The sequence below is a fragment of the Monodon monoceros genome, unplaced genomic scaffold (assembly GCF_005190385.1).
Source record: "Monodon monoceros isolate NGI ecotype Baffin Bay Population unplaced genomic scaffold, NGI_Narwhal_1 Super_Scaffold_12, whole genome shotgun sequence".
NCBI lineage: Eukaryota > Metazoa > Chordata > Mammalia > Artiodactyla > Monodontidae > Monodon > Monodon monoceros.
Window position 1 is genome coordinate 76,758,085 of NW_021703768.1, and position 23,738 is coordinate 76,781,822.

A 23,738-nucleotide genomic window follows, 5' to 3' on the forward strand; every position below is an offset into this window, starting at 1 on the left:
GGCTGTAGACTTGACAGTTACAACAATTAAGACAACCATTTAGCATTTAAAAATATTGTTACTTCATTTAAAGTTTAGGTGGTCTAAGGTGATCTAATACTGAAATTGCACGAACTCCATACTCACCATTCTTCCTCAGATGAACACCGAGGGCAATGATCTAATTATGTGATTAGTATGCAAAGAGCAAAATGAGATTGATGAATTGGCGGCGGGGAGGGGAGATTTTAATTATCAAGATTTAGAACTTACATTTCTCTGTTAAAATTTGAGAAACAAAAATACCAGTCACATTTGGATCCACTGAAGTCCCCAGGCTGTGCTTTTCATGCCATGTTTAACTACTTCTGTCATTATTAACTAAAATTTATATTTCATTTTACAACCCATATTGTCATGTAAATTTAGGTCTTTATTTCAAATGAAACAAGTTAATTTTCCTGTGGACGCTTTTGCCATTTATAGCTCTGATAAATATAAAATTCACAGCAAACTAGCCAAGGCCTTCTTTTCCCTAGAGTTTCTAATAATAACAATAACAGAAAACAATAATAATGAAACACCTGGAATTACGATAATGAGTTCTAAACAAAAGTGGTGATTTTAATATGGAGGGCAAGAAAAGCAGAATAAACTCTTCAAGAATCCCAGGGAAGACTTGTCCTAAATTATAATTATAGATATTTAGTTACACTTCAGTCTCCATCAAGACAAGAGGTTGGCAAGTGAGGGAAAGTGCCATTTTAAAAGTGCTAAAATTATAAAGTAACAACAAATGGAAACAGAACGAAAGCCAGAGGTATCAAGTTGATGAAGGAAAATAACTGAAGTTATTCTGAATGATGAATTGTTGAACTATTTTTGCTGAGGTTTTGAATTTATTAAGTAGCAAGATCCATTGGTAATATTGTTTTTAAATCTATTTTTTGCCTCGAAAAAACCAACACAGACTAAGAAAATTTCTCCTCAAAGATCAAAAATCCTTCTGTCAATCTAAGAGTTAATGAGATTTTAAATTAAAAAATCTAGAACATGTATTCTTTTTCTCAGAGAAATAAAACTAAAGGACAGTCCATTTTTTCCCATAACAAATGAATATGATGCTATTTTTCACCCTTCTATGTAAAATAAATCACAGAAATCTTCAATGTCTTTGCCATCAGACAAACAAGGATCGCCACTGAACTTTTATTGAAAGTGGTATCTTTTGTTAGCCTTAATATGTACAGGCCTTTAAACCCATTGCGTGTTGTTTTAATTCAGCAATTCTATGACACTCAAGACATTCACAATAGATTGGAAATTGTGAAGCCTGAGATTCCAATGTCAAAGTCAAGCCAGGTAGCAGTATTATTACACAGCATGTTTTTATAGGTGTATAATTTCCTTTTATGAATACCTCTATGGGCATTTAAGAGGTAAAAAATGAATAAATTCATAAGTAAATAATTTTCATAGACTTTCCTGGTCAGACTGCAATCCGGTTATCAAAGCTGTGGCTCTCAGATGCCTCCGTCAAGTTGACTAAGCCTATCGATGCGTCATTGAAAACAGGGATGTGAAGTAAGTAGAACTGCACACCGAAACACAATTTTCTGGTTCCTCAAATAGATGTTCATATCATTTATACTCATTAAACATAAATATAATCCCCCTGCAACTCCCACTGTCCTTTCAAATATTGTTGAAGGGAGAGAGACAAGGTCAGCTCCCCAGAGGACCCATCAGGCTGAAGCCTGGCCTTGCTTTGTCTTTTATTTTTTTTAGAAATTTTACCTTAAGTGTTTCATATGTGTGTGTATGTTTGTAGATATGTATATATAAATACATGCATATGTGTGTATATATTGCTGTCAACCAGGGCTTGTCAACCAGTCCTTACAAAATTATGATTTAATTTCATTGTAAACATTTAGGGGGCTTTAAAACCAATAAATCTCCTCCCGGTCACACTCAATTTAACATACATATATACATACATATGTGTATATATATATGTATATCTAACATATATACATATATGTGTTAAATATATCTGATATACATTATATGTATATACATATATACCTTTGAATTAAAAAGCCATGTAATCTGTGAACGAACCCTTAGCTCCATCATCCTGGAGTCAAGTTATATTAGTTCCCTTCCCTTTGATCAGCCCAGAAAGGGTCTTGGGAAACCATCAGCTGACTTGGTAGCACACATTAGCAATGTGAAGGCCAGTCTATGACCCCAAATTAAACATCTTAGAGCTAGCACGCAGGCATTATGGAATCCATCTTCTGCCTGAGATTACATTTTGTCCTTTCACTTTGTGCCAACTCATCCAGATTCTCTCCCCAAAGGACCCACAACATTTTAAAAATTCAACATGAGTGGTCAAATAAATGTAATGCCATTGTTACAGAAATCCCTGTAGTTATGAATTACAATACATAAAAATGTATGATATCTTATGCCTATGGGAAAACCCTGTCAAAACAGCAAGAAAAAAATCATCTCAATATAAAATTTAATTATGGCTCCATGTATTTTGAGGGGATAATCAAATATTTACTGACATTAAGCTATCTCTATTTTAAATAAACTTACTACAAATTTAAGGAGTGTAATTAATTGAGGTAAAAATACAGTCTTTTAGAATGCAAATGCTCATGCTATTAGCCCTTTGTTTATTGCAGCATTGTGGACTCTTAGAAGCCCTAATTATGAGGTTGACTCTATAGCATTTCCAAATAACAGAAATTTGGGAGGACAAAATTAATAGTAAGAATTTTTAAAAGAATTTTATATTTCCTTCAAAAACATGTAAGCAACTAATTTTTTCAAATACATAGGCATAATCATTTGAAATGAGACATCAAAGAAAAGCCATTTTGGTCATTCACAGTTGAGAAAGTCAATGACCAATAAGGTTTTGATTTTTTGCAATTTTTTAAAGATCATCATCTACGTATTATCAGGATATGAGGTCTTTGTAGAAAGGACATGATAATTGTTAAATAATGACTTTTTTCCCCCACTATGTCTGACTGTGTGAGACACTTAAAAATGTGTTAATCTGTTTCTCTACCGTTTCTTAAATTAAAACACTTAGAGGTTTTCACTGATGCATTTTTAATGTGTCATCCAAGGTGTCAGGTTTAACTATGCCCTGCAGACTTACAGTGTTGAGAGTATTCTCTAGTTTAAATTAACAATATCCTTGCCAAAAGTCTTATTATAAATTGCCTCATTCAACGAGTGAATAAAGTATTTTATAGTTCATTAAAATTATGCTAAGTGATTAAAATAAAATCTTTATAAAAAAGATATATTACTAAAAAAAATAAGCCATCAAGTAACAGAAGATATGCTAATGAGATGTCATCACATAGTCATATTATATTATTCAAAGGATGAACTCTCTTTAAAACAATTTTCAACTGTTATTGTTGAGAATAGAAATTGCAATGTGTATGTCTTTATATTATCACAATGGTTACTTCTCATAGAATTAAAGTGATTTATTGAAAGCACATAAGTTTATTATCATACCCACTGATAAACTCATTCTTCTATGTTAAAACACACACAATGTAGTATAACATCATTTCTGCTTGCCATCTATAGAGGCAATTATTTCATTATTTATTTTCCATTTTTTGTTGAACCCCCACAGAATTTATTCACAAAATTCATATACACCTTCTCTTCCAAGCTCATGAAACTTTCTTGTTGAATAATTTAGCCTTATAATAAATTATCAATGATAAGCTTCTTCTAAAGAATAAAATATTACAATAACTCAAAGCATCATCATTTCTCTGCCAAAATGCATTTTGTCACCTAAGTATAACACTTTGACCAGGATAATTATCCAGTTGCCCAAGTTTATGGAGACATCGATCCCTTTCTTCTTAAAATAACATTTTTCTACAACAGCTGAGTGTGGGCAGAATTAGAAATGTGCACAATGGAAAGTGTGCTTGCGGAAAACCAGAATGAATGTTTTAAAGGATGCTACTATCCCCAAAAGAGGAAACACTATGGAATCCGTAATTATTTACTGGCTAACACACGATTTAAATATAGCATGTACTTTATACATTCTTCCTTTTCAGGGGTAAGTTTAGGTGTATTTTTTTCCTACTCATTATTAGGTGGTAACACATTTACTCCAAATAATATCTAAGTCTGTCCTGAACAGCAATTACTCCTCAAGTCGGCTCTTCACCTCTCTTGTTTTCATTAGTAAATACAACCCCACATTATGTGATTGCCACAGATTAGATTTCCATGGCAGAAAAAATCTGCTATCGGCAAGACAATGAAAATGAAAAGCAGATATTTAAGTAATGGAAAATTCCATGAGCTGATGAAATCGTATACAGGGGAGATGTGCATATTAAAAAGCTAACAATATCAATAAAGCACTTCCCCGCTCCATGGTTATATCACTTCTGAAAAAAACAAGCAAAGAAAAACTCCATACTGGAGAGAGTATCTAACAACACTATCTGACTCTATTGAAGTCTTTGCCACAAAGTGTATAATTCTCAGATCTCACCTTCACCATGGGTGCTCAAAGACAGGCAGCATACCGAAGCCCTGCTATAAAAAAGCAGACCTCATTCCCAGAAACCAAGATTCCAAAGAAGAAAATGACCTATTTATATGAAAACTTCACCTTTGACTTTGAGCATAGTTCTATCAAATGTAAAATACTTGTATTTAAGTGTCATGCAAATAAATTATATTCTCTTTCCAAAAATAAAAGAGGAAAAATCTTTACTCACACAAGAATCTTTAAGGGGAAGGCTGAAATCGTTAGAAAAGGGATGCATTTCCACAACACAGTAACACACGCAACTACACGGTACAGTCATTTATCCCTTAGTTTCTCAGGAAGCACAATTTACTTGAACACTGTCCTCCCTCCTTCAATCCCTGGAGGAAAGAATTGGGGGAGCAGTCTCATTGTATGTGAAGGATGGCGGACTAGGTGGTAATTGAAATTTCAAACTTTCCCTGGATTTTGAATTTAACACTCTGCTCTTGTAACACTAATATGGATGAATACGGCACATGTTTTAGGGGACATTGGCAAACTGAATGAATTATCAGGTATTCAGTATGTTCTCAATGGAAAAAAAAAAAACAAATGATTTTTTTCTACACAGCATTCAATATCCCCATTAAACTTTATAAAACTGAAAATCCCTTAGGCTAAAAACCCAAAAGCCATATTACCATGTACACTAAAATTAATCTCCCAATGAGTGCAGTTAGACACAGGGAATTCTGTGTCATCAACGGCCAGCTAGAAAATTCACCAGTTTGAATGTACAATTGGATTATTAGTAATTAAAAACTCTAAGAAGTTTAGACATAAAAATAGTAAAGAGTAGATGTTTATGTATTTATTTATTGTAGATCAAAGGAAAAGACATGGATTTATGTTGACTTAATTGATCCTTAAAATTAAATTTAAATATAAATTAAATGAACTATTTAAAGAAGAATCTTTATGTTTGTTCTTCTACCTCACAATAAAACGGATTATTCCCACTAAGTAATACTAAAAACTATATAATATCCTGTTCTAGCATTACATGTTAACTACAACTGGAAGAGAGATATTGCTACATATTAATGGATTACAATGTTTTTACATAGATATAGTATAAGATAGACACAGAATGAAGAAAGCCAAATTACCTGAATTTTTAAACATATATACTTTCAATATAACACTAATTCTGAAGTACAATTACAAAGAAAAAAGTGTAATACAAATATGAACAGCGCAAACATTTCTTTAAGATTGTTGAAATTTTATTTTGGCCTGTAGAAAACATAGTGAACAGTAAGCCAGAAATATTCAGCAATTTTCCTTAATAAATGTTTTTAATTTTATTAAAATGATAAAGGTGATTTTTAACGTGGACCTGACCTTTCTATGATCCAAATTATCTTTTGGTCATTAATTCTACAACAACTGGGAAGAAAGTTTTTACAGTAAGAAATACTTGTTAAAGCAATTAAGACATTACCATAACTAAAAAATCATTTTGATAAGTATTTTCTTAATTCACAATAACGAAAGTGACAAAATCAAAGAAAAATTTAAGTAATAGCATGATTCAATCAGAATGGAAGAAAAAAGATTGTCATGTTCCAGGGTCTAAGAAAATGAATCACTATTCAAAAGGAATACCAACTTTTAAAAATAGAAATTTGAGCAAAAAAGATTTTCACAAATAAAATCCCTTTGATTTATTCGAGGAGTAGTCATACAAAAGTCAGTTTCATCTTGATATTTATTTGTGTCCAGGAGTGGCATCACCACTGAACAAATTAGAAGCTTAGTTTATATCTTATATATTTTACAAGTTATAAGAAGAGCCAGAGCTTGGTAAGTTATAGGATCCATAAACTCCTCTCACTCCCAAGAGCTATTTATTTCTTGAAGTGAGAAGAGAAAATGATGGAAAATTGTTCTCATGATACACTCCAAAGATGTAGCAATAAAGGGATTTTTGAGTTTAGAAAATCTTAGACTCAGTTTTCAGTGAACAAAAACAGTAAATTACAGGGATCTTCCTTCTCTCTGGAGTTGTCCCTACCCTAGTGCCATTATTTTATACCTGATCTGGAGCAAAGGCATTTTCTAGACCCTGTGATACAGAGAACAGAAACCAGATGTTGCGAATGATGCTGAGAAGTGACCAGAGATTAGCAAGAGGATGATTTGGATGTGATCGATCAGTGTGATTTCTATTTACTTAAAAAGCATCACATGGTTTGCTTAAAGTTTATGGGGAAAGAAAAAAACAATTTAAGAGTGATGAAATCCTGAGGCACAGTTTAACGAGGCATGAGAGAGATTGGGAAAGCAGCTGATAGCGCTTCTCAACAAGAAAAGCTGAAAGATCACATGCTAAGTGTTACCTTGCTTGATCTTTTCCAACTCTTCCTCATTAGCATCGTCTGTAAATGAAATAAGGCATTTTCATTATCTTATCACTCAAGTACAGGACAGGGCAGCCAATTGTTTTCTGGAGGAAGCTTGACATTTAAACAGCAAACGGTTTCCAGCAACAATTATACAAGACAAAAATTGTTTTTCACGTACACGCAGCTAGAAGAAGCGCCTTTAACACTCAAGCAGTCTTTCTGGTGAGAGTTCATTTCCTTTATTCTTTTGTACAAAGAGATGGGACAGTATATTTTAAATAGAATGGAAAATTTGAAATATCTTGTTGATAGGAAAAAAACACACTAAGTCTCCCAATTAGCAATTGTTACTTTTGGTGGTGGAGGCTGATGATGTGCCATGACTTTACAGGGTGTATAATAACTTTTCTCTTCAAACTCATTCAAAGTCTGTTGCATTGGCAGCATCTTAGAACTGTCTCCGCTTCCAGTTAATCTTTAATTACATCAGGGTTGACAAATGCTTTCGACTGAGAAAAAGTGCTGCATATCATGATGGCTATTAGTGGATCTCCCTGCTAAATGTTTAGCCATGATATATCCTTTAAACTAGTTTTTTCGTGTCATAGTAAGAGATATTTATGACTTCAAGTTTTAATTAAGGTTGATGGAGATTTGCGATGAGTGCCCAAGATCACTGGTCTCTTGCATAAAGTAACTCATAAAAATCCAATGACTTTTAATTTCCTCTCCAGCTTAAAAAAAAATTCTCAATGAACACTGAGGTATTAACTTCCTGATAACCTCTTTACCCTCTCTTAGCTTTATCATTACTTTTAAGGCAGATGAGGGAATATCTGGAACAAAGAATACAGCTTATAGAAATGCTTGCCCTATTTATATATCAAGGAAGTACACTCGTGCCTTTAAGAACCCTGTCTCCTTCAGCAAAATTCACTATAAAGCAAGACCATTTCAGAAACCACTCATAAATTACAAAAATACAAAAAAGGAAAGATTTTAATATAAGAGTAAGTCATTTAGTAGGCAACCTTTGGCCTAAACCAAGACAAAGGAATTATGTAGAGGTTCTAGAAGGGGAAAGGAGAAATATCATAAAATTGTCAAGGTTAAGGATACATTCCTCTTTTCTGCTGATAGTGGTTTTATAGGTTACGTTTTCTCTGTATACACTCTGTGTTAGATATTGACCAAAATATGGAAGAGAAATAGACTTCCTAAGGTTACAACAGTTCCCAATTTTTTTCAAATGGAGTCAGGAACTGCAAAGTATTATTTTATATTTTTTCTAAGTACTAATGTCCAATTTATTCTGAAGCAAAACCCACCATCGGGTTGGGGAGATGAACATTTAATAGATGTTCGTTGTTGATGTTAAATGAGTTAGTCGTCGTCATCACCACCACCACCACCACTTTCTCATCACTAAAAGGCAATCGGACACGAAATACTTTTGTGGTATGCCATGTTCATAAAAACCGCCCCGTGAAGAGTCAGGCAATAAATTTTCAACTTTCTCAGAAAGCAGAGTTTCAGTGAACAAAGAATGATAATTCCTAGGGACAATGTTCTGAGTCAAATCAGGTGAGAACAATTAACATAAGTAAATCAAAAAGGAAAATCTCTTAAGTCATGGCCATTTATCATCATCAACTAGTATCAAAGAATCTTACAAAGTTCCATTTGGTAAGAAATGCTACGATGAAAAAGGGGCTAAGAACATGAGGAAGAGTTGACTCTCAGGGCAACACTATTCAATATTACACAGATTCACTACTGCTGGTCAAAGCCACATCCCCCCACTCAAAACTACTGCAAGCGATTAACCTTCTACATGTAAGGCAAACTATAGGGGTGGTATTTTCCTGTCTTTCAAAATCAGTCTTACAAACAAGATGCATGGTATTATTTTTCAGATTGGGACACTGATACAAACAAAAGGTCAGTAATTTCCCTACGTACCAGTATGAAAGATTTGGCAGTTACAGGGACCAATTCATTATTTTCCTGGTTCAGTTTCTAGGAAACTGGGTTTCTAGGGTTAAAGTAGATTCAGTAAAACTGGAATCAGTATAAAAGTTTTCTAAAAAGTGAATTTAACAGACATGCTGTTAACATTGTTACCTTTACTAACTGTGGGACACTTAGAGAAGAAAGATTGGGGAATGTTAAACATAGGAGATGAAGCAAATTATAGAAAAATAAGATTTATTTTTTGCTATTTGATCTTAACTTCAGCTGAGAAACATATGAATTTGTTTTTGAAAGTGTCATTATCTAATATTATAGTACCTTCAAATTCTTTATTAGCAACTCAACTTTCTTTGAAGCCCCAAAAATGGAATAAGTAGCATAAAAATATGGCCTTTGAGCTGCAGAACTGATTATGTTTTTAAAAGATTCCACAATCTCAATCCATTTTTTGCTTTTCCCTTTTGTTGCAATGATTTTTTTTTTAGGCAATTACATGACTACTATAGATATAAAAAAAAATCACAGAATGGCTAAATACTATGGTAGATACATATTATAAAACATATATATTAACTGTTTATAGGTGGATATTTTTTCAAATGTTAGCTTATGGAATAATTCAGAAATTTTTCAAAAATAAACCATAGAGAAAAATATATTTTTTGAATTCACTAAAGATCAACTGAGGTTAATTCATATGTTTCTTAAAAGTTTTTACTTTTTAGCTTTAGCCAAGCAATTTGTTAGGTCTAGGTTATCTAAGAGAGTGTGTAACACAAATTAACTCACTTTTATTTCATAAATCCTCCAATGAAGAAAGCTGTGGATTGAACTCTGCTAGAAAAAGAGCCAGAAAGAACTCAAACACACTATCAGACCAAAATACCATAAATATAGGACACACATATATGCACTACACACTTTTGCAGGATCAAACAGGGCATGCATTCAAAACAGAAATGACAGTTGTGTCATGCAAGTCATCAACATGCCCCCCAAGAAGATTTTGGTTTCTCATACATACAACGCTGAAAATTAAAAAATATATATATCTGTCCACATCTGGAATCTTTTAAAAAAGACTCAATCATGACTCAATGGAGAATATTTTAATATAAGCAACTATGAAATACTTTTACTATGACTCCTATTTACTTCTTAATTAGCTATAATTAGATGTTCCATGTTTGAGGGACTTTAGTAGATACAGTAGGCTGATAGGGTTTTCAACTTGTTCTTCATTTTTACTGAGTTCTAGAACTGGCAATCCACACAAGGAGAAATCATCCCAACCACATGATTCATGGAACACATTGTCAGTATTAACAGTGTTTTAAACACCCACAAGATAATTGATTTAGAACTCTTAGCACTTTGTGATGCTAAGCCCTCTGTATTTCCAGTTACTCATTTCTTCCCACTTTTGATAGCATTTCTTAACATTAATGTTCTATTTCCTACTTGATGGTTAGGATTTATTTGTCAATGGCTCTTGAAATTCATATCATCCATTCTCCATGTTAATCCACAAAAAATATTTAGCAAAGTCTACAAAACACAGGCATAAGAATAAACATGTGCTTTTCTGAACTAAAGTCTTAAGTCCCAAAAGCTTAAAATAGGTTATTTCTGAGCTAATAATCAAAGAGAACAGAACTCATAATTTTGCTGTGTGAAGGTCAATGCAAAATCATCCTCTATTCCTTCTCTATATGTCATTCTGAATAGTAAGTGGACTTGTGAAGCATTTAGTAACTGATTTCTGGTTTGCTGCATTATGAGTCTGAATTTCTCTAAATAAGATTTGTTCTTGGATAATTTGTGGAAGTTCAGCATGTCATTTTCACAGCAGCAATATGTTATATATTTCCAGCATATAAAAATTTAATTTGAAGATACATTGGATAATTGACTGTTTTTAGCCAAGAAATTTCAAATGTATTCCAGGGAAATATATTTAGCCAATACTAGACACGTTACCAAAAGAAAAAAATACAGTGATGTGCTTCTAATTCATTGTCATCATTAGAAATCTTGAGAAGAGCAATATAGACTGATTTTAATCAGATTATCATTAATAGAATAATTTTAAGAATTCAATAGGAAAATTAAATCATTATCTCCAATATTGTTTGTGACAACCTCAGGGATTTGAATACGGAAGTGAGAAGGAAACTTAAAATACCTTTCCCTGGACCTTTGAAGCATCCCATCAAGCATTCTCTAAGAATCCTCTTAGAGATTCATCCACAGCCTACTGAATAACCACTAGGTACAGAAAGCTGGACCAGGTTTTGAGAGGAGTCATCATAAGAAAGGTAATCAGAAGCAATAATTTATATATATATAAATATTAATGAATTATTATTATTTTTAACCAGGAGTGATGGGCTACAGGACGGAAGTGAGGTGAGGTACAGTACAGGTATATTTTAGGTAGGAAAGGTCACATTGGAGAAAGCTTGGACTTGAGAGGAGGTGAGCTGTGTAGGAGTCTGTATGGCTGGGATAAAGGTTACAAGTGAGGGAATATATGTCGCTCATTGGAGAGTCTTAAAGCCCTTCATCAGGAGTTTCCATTTCATTAGAGAAATAACCACAGGTCACTGAACACTTAGAAGAAGAATAAAGAGGGAGTTATAGAACTTGGTACAATGCTTATAGATGCTCAATAAGTGGTTTTTTTTCAATAGATGCCTACAACTGGCATCTCTTATTCAGAGTGTCAAACTCTCCTAACTAGTGTCACTTGCCAATTTTAGAGATCTTAATTAATAAACAGCTCTAGAACTGCTATATAGACTGAAATAAACAAAGGGGGAAAAGCACAAATTTATGTCTTTGTTAGAAATTTTCATCATGTAAAGTATATGCTTAGAAGCCCCAATCCCAATCTAGGAATCCGATTAGCCAGGATACTGGGGGTCCCAACAGAATTTCCTGTAGGGGACCTTTCATGCTTCCTCCCCTGTCCCTGCCCCAGCTGCTTGTCAACAACCAACCCCAGGCTCCCAGTTATTGATCACGTCCACAAGGAGGAGCCAGTATAGCCACACTGGTCACTCTTCTCACTGCTTCTCAGTTGTGGCTGAAGTCAAGAGAGCTCGCCAGCCAGAGGCGAACTGCTGTACCTTTTCTGAGGCACTGGCCCCTGATAAGCCACTTGCTTCTCTGGTGAAGAAGAGAGAAGCCAGGTGAGAGTCCAACATGGGAAGGAAGAAGACACCGGTTTTCAGTTGCTGCAGCAGAATCAATCCAGTGCTATTTGGGACTGTGAAGGGGGAGTCATGAAGTAAGGCAAGCAAATGAAAAATACTCAGCAGTAAAAGATTTTTTTCCAAAAAGCTGGGGTAGCCAACGAAATCTGAACCAAGAAAATGGCATGAAGATTTCAGGAAGAACTCTTTGTGTTAAGGGTGAATGTGGCTGGAGAGATACGATAAGGAGAAAGAAAAAGGAAGAAAAGAAGATTAATAATACCAGATTTTTGATGTGTAACTGTTTCATGTAACCTGTTTTTGTTCCTATTCGTGTTTGATAAATCACTGATGACCCGTAACCAGACACTATAATATTTTTAAATGATCTTTTCTAATTAGAAAGACAGCATGCCTAAATAAGTTTGAACAGCAGTGGAGATTGAAGGGTTTTTGCAAGAATGGTTGAAGAAAAACGAATGTCAGGAACTACTTTGCCTGTGCTGACATATATTTCTGTGTAATTTAGAACAACTCAGCAGCCTTGTCATGAAGTCTCTTGATACTAACTTAATCCCTCAAACCCTCAGTTTGATGTTAGAGTATTTAATAAATATGCTTTTAATGTAAAAAATCAGCAGACCCTCCATCATCAAATCACCCAAATAACTAAAACAGCTGCCATATCATTTGAATCCCCAGTAAAACTGGCAGTTTGGATGGTTTGGAGACACGTCCTAAGACCTCAGGCACTTTAGGTATTTTCATTTATGGTGTTTTCCTTCATTAAAATAACAAAGGATCCCCCCCCCAAATATTCTATCACCAAGTTTTGTTGATTTTACCTCCTATAGATAAACTTCTTCATTTCTTTTCATCTCTACCTCTTGACAATCCTAATCCAAATCTCCATCATCTTCCACCAGGATTTTCAAAATAGCTCCTAGTTGGTCTCCAAGCATTCATTCTTATACTTTCATCTGTTTTCTACAATGCAGCTACACAACAAAAGGCAAATAAAATGATGCCACTTCCTATTTACAGACTTTTCAAAGGCTTCCCATTGCTCTTTGGGGAAAGACCACAAACCTTAACATGGCCAACAGTCCCTATGCAGTCTGGGAGTCTCCCTTTCACTGTCATCATGCACCAGGATCTTTCACACTCTGCTTGCTCCCACCTTCTCCAAGCTCCAGTACTTTTTCAATTCTTGGAGTGCAGCTTGGTTTCTCTAGCCACAGGGCCTTCGCATGTGCTATTTCCTCTGCTTGAAATATTTCCTCTCTTCCTGTGTTTTTGCCTTTATCAACTTCTATTCACACTTCAGACCTCATCTCCCATTTGACTTCCTTGGAGAATTCCTGTTCCCATATAGAACAAATTCTCCTATATTTGCTCTACAGCAGCATGCACCTCTCTTTTATGGCACTTAAAACAGTTGTCATTTTACATTTCCTTCCATGATTATTTGATTTCTGAGCTCTCCACTGGATTTCAGTTCTACTGTATCCAAAGGGTCTAGCACAGGATTTGGCTTATAGTAGGTTCCTCATGAATACCAGGATTATTTGAATAAATGAACACTTATACTTTATTCCTGTGTATGGATTAGCCAGCTAGCATATACTCCTTGGCTTGCACTGGGTGAAATAATATATTCTGAATTGGTGACTTTTAAAATGATGGGCTTTTATTTCTAAATGTTCTCTGTGAAAAAATGTCCTCACACACCCTTCCATCTGCGCATATGGGCCTATGCCTGTGCACATACATACATTCTTTTACAGTGCTAAGTTCTCCGAGTAGGTATTATTTGATAGTACTTGTTCAAAAAGAAAATTTTCTTCCTCACTGAATGAAATATAGATACTTAAATCATTCTTTGCAAATATTACATATGTGCTCGTTGTTTAATTTTTTTAAAGGATAGAGAAAAATACCTTGAAAAGGGTGAATTTTTCAATGAGTTTAAAACACTCCCAAATTTGAAGTTGCAATTCACTATTTTTATTTACAATCTAGGGAAAAATGCCAGTAATTCCTTTCCAGCAGAAAAAATATACCAACTTTAATCATGCATTATTTTAAGCCAGCAATACACACATTGCTGAAATAGAGTATTTAAACTTGCCTAAAAAATTATGTCTACTCCTAAAATGTGTTGCAATCAGAACTAGTGAGAATAGCTACCAGTATGTGAAAGTACCCTGAGTCTAATAAATAAATTCTGGTAAATTGTGGCAGAAAGTGCACTGGCAAGCATACCGATGCAGGTCAAACCTGATATTTTTTAACGTCACTTCAACAGTGCTGGAGTAATTAGCTCCTCTGTATCCCTTGTCAGTTTCTCATAGCAGCATGGTGTGCAAGGAAGTACAGACAGCCAGGGCTGGAAAATGGGTAACACCGATATGGAAGTCCATCAAGAAGATGAAAAGTACTCACTAATCATTCATCAAACAAATGCCAGAAAGCAGAAACTCTATTGTAATTTCACCTCATTTTCTTTGTTATGGTACATCTGACAATATAATCAAAATAGTAAGGTCTGGACACCTCAATGTGGAAAAATATAATCTCTGAATAAATACCACCATTTGCTACAAATAACAGTCTGAAACTGGAAAATAAAATAATGATAAAAGATGCAAACGTATCCCTTATTTATAAGAGGTTCTGATCCGGAGAATAAAATAGGAAATTTGAATTCAAAAAATACAATACAACTAGACTACTGATACCCAGGATACTCACAGAAACAAAGAACAGGCCAGATCTTCTTATGCTGTTTCTCTTTAATATTACCTCTGGGTTCAGAGAAGCCTCACGACATTCAAACAAGTGAGAGCAAGAAAGCTACAACTAGGCTGAGGGGGAACTTACCACATCCCTGTGTTCTCCTTCCTTAGGGGTAAGGACGACTGAGAGCAAAATGATTCCAAGATCATGGTCAGGATAGTGGGGATCTTTCAGTGTGACGGTCACATCCGTGGGCCTATGATATAAAATATTAAGATTTTGAGCATGAAGGAAACCATCGACAAAACTACTGAATGAGAAAAGATAGTTGCAAATGATATATCCAATAAGGGTTTAATACCCAAAATATATAAAGAACTCATACAACTCAGTATCAAAAAAACAAGCAATTTGATTTAAAAATGGATAAACATGTTTCCAAGAAAGACATGCAGATGGCCAACAGACACATAAAAAGATGCTCAAAATCACTAATTATCAGGGAAATGCAAATCAAAACCACAATATTGTCACCTCACACCTGTCAGAATGGTGATTATCAAAAAAGCAACAAACAATAAGTGTTCGTGAGGTTGTGGAGAAAAAGGAACACCTGTATACTGTTAGTGGGAATTTAAATTGGTGCAGCCACTATGGAAAATGATACGGAGGTGCCTCAAAAAATTAAAAATAGAACTATCATATGATCCAGCAATTCTACTCCTGGGTATCTATCCAAAGGAAACAAAAACAGCAATTGGAAGAGATACATGCACCCCTATGTTTATTGCAGCATTATTTACAATAGCCAAGATATGGAAACAACCAAAGTATCCACTGATAGATGAAAGGATAAAAAAGATGTGGTATTTATGTGTATATATATCTATATATGTATATACACACACACACACACACACACACACACACACAAAGGAATATTACTCAGCCATAAAAAGAGAGTGAAATCTTGCCATTTGCAACAATACAGATGGACCTGGAGGGTATCATGCTAAGTGCAATAAGCCAGACCAAGACAGATAGCATATGATTTCACTTATATGTCAAATCTAAAAATCAAAACAAATGAAAAAACTAAACAAAGCAGAAACAGACTCATGGATACACAGAACAAACTGTTGCCAGAAGGGAGGGGAGTGGGGGAATGGGCTAAATAGGTGAAGGGAATTAAGAGGCATAAACTTCCAGTCATAAAATGAATACACAGGGATATAACGTACAGCATAGAGAATATAGCCAACAATGTTGTAATAACTTTGTATGGTGACAGATGGTTACTAGACTTATTGAGATCATTTTGTAATGTCTATAATTGTCAGAGCCACAATGTTGTATACCTGAGACCAGTACTGTATGTCAACTATGCTTCAATAAAAAATAAATATATAAAATAAAAAAAAAGATTTTGAACTGTCATTAAATGAATAAGCAAAAATATATACTATATATATATATATTTTTTAACATCTTTATTGGGGTATAATTGCTATACAATGGTGTGTTAGTTTCTGCTTTATAACAAAGTGAATCAGTTATACATATACATATGTTACCATATCTCTTCCCTCTTGCGTCTCCCTCCCTCCCATCCTCCCTATATATATATATATTTTTAACATCTTTATTGGAGTATAATTGCTTTACAATGGTGTGTTAGTTTCTGCTGTATAACAAAGTGAATCAGCTATATGTATACATATATCCCCATATCCCCTCCCTCTTGCATCTCCCTCCCACCCTTCCTATCCCACCCCTCTAGGTGGTCACAGAGCACCGAAACTGAGTTATTTGTAGTGAGGTGAATGGACCTAGAGTCTGTCATACAGAATGAAGTAAGTCAGAAAGAGAAAAATAAATACCGTATGCTAACACATATATATGGAATCTAAAAAAAAAAATGGTTCTGAAGAACCTAGGAGCAGGACAGGAATAAAGATACAGACATAGAGAATGGACTTGAGGACACAGGGAGGGGGAAGGGTAAGTTGGGACAAAGTGAGAGAGTGCATGGACTTATATATACTATATATTTTTAAGAAGAAAAGGAATTTTGTCTTCCTTTAATTTCCTGGTACAATTTTTGTTGTTATTAAAATAACATCAATGTATTAAGTTATCCAATAAATCATGGGCCAATTGGGTATACTTGGATTCACTGCCTAAGTTTCAGCTCTTCACGGGGTTCTAGAAAGGCTGTGAGGTTGCTGGAAAGGCTACGGAAGTACAGCAGTATGAAGAAAATTGTAAGGCCCTTCTCTGTGATCTCTAAGTACACAGAGAGCAATAGCAGCTATTTTCTATAAATTTGAGTCCAACAACTCAATGACGGTCTTTTACTGACCACTACCATCCTTTTAGTTCTTTAAGATTTTTTTTTCTTAATCAGAAGTATGATTTAGAGTAAATAAACAAGTGGAAGAAGAGAAAAATATAAAATATAAATTGCCTGATATACATTATAAATATACTTAAAAAACAACGTATAGTTATTTGAAGAACTTCTACTATTTAAAATAATGCTTCTATTTTTGGCTATTTAAACCTATGCCTAACTTTTTAGATTCAGAAATGCAAGGAAACCAGCACTTAGAAGAGGTGATCAATACTTAGAAGGCTTCAGAATTAGATAAGTATCTCTGAGGAAGAGATTATGAATTGCTCAATATTACCCACAGTAGCTTTTAGAAAATAATGTAAAATACACATTCAGCTGATAATGTGTACGTAATATCTTGTTTACATATTTCAATTAATATTGAACAAATAGGGGTTCATGCCCTCTACAAGCCTAAGGGACTGTGGAACATTCAGCACCACACTTGAATCCTGAAATGTTGACAAATTAGGAATGTTCCCTTGCCTGTTCAATCATTTATTCATTTAATTCACAAAACATGAATTGAACATATGTGATACTAGGTTCTGGGTAAAAACCAGCAGTCAAGACCAAAGATAAGACACTTGTCTTCATGGAGCTTAACATTTAGTAAATGATACTGTTGGATTCTAGTACTGGGGAGATGGCTTGGTGGGGAAAGTGGTCCAAATAAAAACTTTCCATCCTGGCTGCACCTCAGAATCAACTGGGAAGCTTTTAAAAAGTGCATAATCCTGCACTCTATCCATAATGATTCTGGTTCTGTAGATTGTGGGTGGTGTCTGGAAATCTATGCATTTATAAATGTCCCCAAATAATTTGGGGGAACCACAGGTACCTTTCAATGCTAAGATTTTACAATACTAGGACACTCTTTCAAATGATGCTTAATTTACCAATTCAAGAAATGGTGTTATGAAAAATATGAACAGTTTTTTGATGTCAGGGGTTTTAATTGAAACATAAGTAACCTATCAAACTGATAATATACATAAGTTACAATAGTTGTGATGCAAATTGCTCCAATATTAATTATGGATTAATTATGATTAGTTATAACTAATCATAGTGGTTTGATGATAACAACTTGTTCCTTTTATTTTAACAAATGCATATTAGGCATTATAGTATATATGTATATATATATGTACATACACACACATACACACATATGTATTTATATGGGGTTACAATTTGATTTGGTTCATTTTCCTGTAAAAATGATTACATATAAAAATTAATAGCCAAAACTTCATTACATTTTTATAATGATGACATGACAAAGATTTAAGAAATTTGTAATTCTTTATGATGCTTATTTATTATTTTTTTCAAAAGCAATACCTTCATGCATTATATAGTAGCATAAGGATTTATACAGCTACTATTATTATCCATCTGTCTACATCCAGAGGGTACTGATTTCTTTTTTTTTTTTCCGGTCCCACTGCATGGCTTATGGGATCTTAGTTCCCCAACCAGGGATTGAACCCAGAACCCAGGCCCTTGGCAGTGAAAGTGCGGAGTCCTAACCACTGGACGGCCAGGGAATTCCCATGTTGACTTCTATACATAGAATGTAATGGCATACACAAATATGTGATTTTCTTTTTTTTTTTTTTTTCGGTACGCGGGCCCCTCACTGTTGTGGCCTCTCCCGTTGCGGAGCACAGGCTCCGGACGCGCAGGGTCAGCGGCCATGGCTCACGGGCCCAGCTGCTCCGCGGCATGTGGGATCTTCCCAGACCGGGGCACGAACCCGTGTCCCCTGCATCGGCAGGCGAACTCTCAACCACTGCGCCACCAGGGAAGCCCAATATGTGATTTTCAAAAGCGGTAATTTGATGTTTATGTGGTTTTGAGGGGAGGGTATAGTTAGCTAAATACATAAAATAAGTAATGTGGTAAAATAAACACCAAATGCTTATACATAATCTTTTGGTTTTTTTACCCATCTCATATGTTTTTTTCCATTTAAAATTATTTTTCACCAGTAATCTATCTTTAATAGAGAAAAAGAGAAAGTTATGCTCTGTGATTAAACCTAGTAATTTGCATACCCTTATGCAGAATCTACAGAGAAAATAACCGTGGCCTTTACGAAGAACAGCACAGCCCAGTCTAGCTGGAGCTCAGTTTCATGATAACGGACCACATACAACACCACCTAGGACTTCCTTCCGCCATGATGAGGCGGGGAGCAAGCAATCACCCCAAGGTCAGGCCTGCTAGGCTCTGGGTTGGAATGAAGGACACATAGGAAGTATGGAAAAGGCCACTCTTTTGTCCAGTCTGAGGCACAGATGACCATTGGAAGACCACCAATAAGCTGCCACTGTGCTCAGACTACAACATATAAGGAGTTCTACTATTTATATTTCAACTACATTTAAAATATAAAGTTGTGATCTGACCCATTACTCTGCTTTCCACTATTCCTGCCACATGATATAACATGATCATCTAAACCAGCGGTCCCCAATGTTTTTGACACCAGGGACCAGTTTCCTGGAAGACAATTTTTCCACAGACTGGGGATTGGGGGGTGGGGGATGGTTTCAGGATGATTCAAGTGCATTACATTTATTGTGCACTTTATTTCTATTATTACTACATTGTAATATATAATGAAACAATTATACAACTCACCATAATGCAGAATCGGTGGGAGCCCTGAGCTTGTTTTCACTTGCCACTCACTGATAGGTTTTGTTTTTTTTTTTTACATCTTTATTGGATTATAATTGCTTTACAATGTTCTGTTAGTTTCTGCTGTACAACAAAGTGAATCAGCTATATGTATACCTATATCTCCTCCCTCATGAGCCTCCCTCTCTCCCTCCCCATCCCACCCCTTTAGGTCGTCACAAAGCACCGAGCTGAGGGGCTCCCCTGGTGGTGTACTTGTTAAGAATCTGCCTGCCAATGCAGGGGATACAGGTTTGAGCCCTAGTCCGGGAAGATCCCACATGCCGCGGAGCAAGTAAGCCTGTGTGCCACAACTACTGAGCCTGTGCTCTAGAGCCCGTGAGCCACAACTACTGAGCCCATGTGCCACAACTACTGAAGCCTGTGCTCCACAACAAGAGAAGCCACTGCAATGAGAAGCCTGTGCACTACCACAAAGAGTAGCCTCCACTCGCCAGAACCAGAGAAAGCCCGCCCACAGCAATGAAGACCCAATACAGCCAAAAATAAACAAATAAATAAATAAATTTATTAAAAAAAAAAAAGCACAGATCTGATCTCCCTGTGCTATACAGCAGCTTCATGAGTCTGCAAGCAATGGATTTATTATGGTCTCTGTGCAGTCAAACCTCTATGCTAATGATAATCTGTATTTGCAGCCACTCCCCAGAGCTAGCATCACCGCCACAGCTCAACCTCAGATCATCAGGCATTAGATTCTTATAAGGAGCACGCAACTGTGCAACCTAGATTCCTCGCAAGTGCAGTTCACAGTAGGGTTCGCGCTCCTATGAGAATCTAATGCTGCTGATCTGACAGGAGGCAGAGCTCAGGCCGTAATGCGAGTGACGGGAGCGGCTGTAAATACAGAAGAAGCTTTGCTCGCTCGCCTGCCGCTCCCCTCCTGCTCTGCAGCCCGGTTCCTAACAGGGGTTGGGACCCCTGATGTAAACCATCTCTTTAAAACCACCAAAGATGATTTGGCAGCCTCCTTTGCAATCCATTCCAGCACTACTGGACCTTTTTTTTTTTTTTTTTCGGTACGCGGGCCTCTCACTGTTGTGGCCTCTCCCTTTGCGGAGCACAGGCTCTGGACACGCAGGCCCCGGACGCGCAGGCTCAGCGGCCATGGCTCACGGGCCCAGCCGCTCCGCGGCATGTGGGATCTTCCCGGACCGGGAAACGAACCCGTGTCCCCTGCATCGGCAAGCAGACTCTCAACCACTGCGCCACCAGGGAAGCCCCACTGCTGAACCTTTTAAAACCTATTTTTTCTTCTGTAGTATTAATCAATTCTTAGCTCCTATGTTGAAATACATTAAAAAAAATAAAAGCCCATAATTTGGTGCAAGGAATGGTTAATATTTATAACATTAATTTAGTTATAACTAATCATTACTTTACAACTAGCAAGCAATGATAAGTTAATGTAGCTGAGTAAATACAACCAATCTGCCTCCACTTTCGGGCTCCTCCTCGGTAACCTAGGATTACTGATGATGGCAAAATTAGATTCTACTTCGGCTTAAGTGATATGAGTGCTGCTATTTTCGATGCATAGTGTACTCATCTTATTTCATATGTGATGGCCTCATTCTTAAATTACTAATTATGATTAACATGTATCATCTTCTTTATGCCCCACTATAATCATACCATCAATGTGAGAGCAAGGAACGTGTCTTAATCTAGATTCCTGGTGCTCAGCACAGTCTGGGGGACAAAGAAAGTGTCTTAAGAATTTTTCTGCTGGGGACTTCCCTGGCAGTCCAGGTCCGGTGGTTAGGACTCCGTGCTTCCACTGCAGGGGGTATGGGTTGCATCCCTGGTTAGGTAACTAAAATCCCTCATTCTGCATGGCGTGGCCAAAAAAAAAAAAAAAAAAAAGAATTTTTCTGCTGAATAGTTGTTGTCGAATGAGATAGTGAGGGAAGGTGCTAAGTATTATTTCCACCAGGTAAGTAAGAAAGACATACTTGAGAAAGTCTGGCTAGCACAAAGACTCACAACCATAAATGACAGAACAGTGACTAGAACCCAGATCTGTTGACATTTTCTGTTACATAGGCCCAGTTTCATAAAAAGGTATAGTGATATTACAACAGTTCAAAAGTTACCTGTTTAACTCCAATTGTGTGAGATCCAGAAAGGCTGAGCCCATAAAGTCATCCTGTAGTCCAAAGTCATAGTCAAATACCTATGAAGCCAAAGACACAGACATTATTATAAACAATTCCAATATAAGCTTTAAGTGAAAAAGTCTTCATTATAAAATACTGGTTGTCTATGTCACCAAAATCAATAAAATTTCCTAAGATTTATTTTTAAAATTTTATTTGTTTTTGTGTTTTGAAATACTAAGGTCTCACAAAACATTCAAAGGAAATTACACTTAATTTTATAATTAAAATTACTGATTTGTATAAAGTAGAACGTCAAAGAAGGTGATAACAAAATCAAATAAATTATAGTGAATCCTCAAAAATGTGGGAACCACAGGCTTATAATATTTTCCTCTCATTACAGATGGTCTATTAGCATTACTGAAAGGCAAAGTGAGTTGGTATGAAATTCAACAAATATGTCTTCCATACTGGGCTGTAGGTGATGAAGATATGACTCCAATTTCTTGTATTTTTCAGGTCATCAAAGATATATTCTCTGATATTATAGGACAATGCCATTTTAAACATACAAATAAGTAAACATTAAGCTATTATGATTAAAGTACTTCATAAAGTTATTCTAAGGTTAAATTAAATTTTTATTATCACAAGCAATGATTAGGGCATAATATTAAAATGACTAGCAACAACAAAACAGAAAGAAAAAGAAAAGAATGTATTTCTTTCTTCTGTCAAAACTATTTATCTTCTTTGTGCCCTTCACGGTTTGTATTCATACTATGATGAACAAGACAGGCAACGTGCTTGACCTTCTGAACCCTACATTGAACAGCTGGGAGAGTCCATAAAAACGCAAATAGATATATACAGTTCAGTGAGGAGCACCATGGAGACAGAAGTGTAAGGCAATGTGTTGGGAGCTGATATTTTATTTTATTTTATTTTATTTTATTTTATTTTTTGCATGGGCCTCTCACTGCTGTGGCCTCTCCCGTCGCCGAGCACAGGCTCCGGACGCGCAGGCTCAGTGGCCATGGTTCACGGGCCCAGCCGCTCTGCGGCATGTGGGATCTTCCCGGACCGGGGCACGAACCCGTGTCCCCTGCATTGGCAGGCGGACTCTCAACCACTGCGTCACCAGGGAAGCCCAATTTTTTAAACTAATTAAAAAAAGTTTTTTATTCAGGTATAGTTGATGTACAATATTATATAAGTTTTAGGTGTACAACACAGTGATTCACAATTTTTAAAGGTTATACTCCGTTTATAGTTATTATAAAAAGTGGCTATATTCCCTGTGCTGTACAATATATCCTGTAGCTGATTTATTTTATACATAGTAGTTTGTACCTCTTAATCCTCTACTCCTATCTTGCCCCTCCCCCCTTCCCTTTCCCCATTGGTAATCACTAGTTTGTTCTCTATATTTATGAGTCTGTTTCTTTCTTGTTATATTTATTAGTTTGTTGTATTTTTTAGATTCCACATATAAGTGACATCATACAGAATTTGTCCTTCTCTGTCTGACTTATTTCACTTAGTGTAATACCCTCTAAGTCCATCTGGTTGTTGCAAGTGGCAAAACTTCATTCTTTTTTTATGGCTGAGTAATATTCCATCTCTCTCTCACACACACACACACACACACACACACACACACACACACACACACACACA

The 23,738-nt window shown here is 35.7% G+C and overlaps 1 protein-coding gene across 3 annotated transcripts in view; it reads right to left on the bottom strand.

The window, feature by feature from the left end:
- Nucleotides 1–23,738, bottom strand: part of MCTP1 (multiple C2 and transmembrane domain containing 1) — a 534,361-nt gene that overhangs the window by 233,252 nt on the left and 277,371 nt on the right. For all 3 annotated transcript variants that reach the window (XM_029217598.1, XM_029217600.1, XM_029217599.1), the window contains exons 4-6: nucleotides 22,053–22,132; nucleotides 14,994–15,105; nucleotides 6,934–6,972 (exon numbers count right to left, since the gene is read on the bottom strand). In XM_029217598.1, coding sequence (XP_029073431.1) covers nucleotides 6,934–6,972; nucleotides 14,994–15,105; nucleotides 22,053–22,132 — 231 coding nt within the window. The remainder of the gene's footprint in view (nucleotides 1–6,933; nucleotides 6,973–14,993; nucleotides 15,106–22,052; nucleotides 22,133–23,738) is intronic.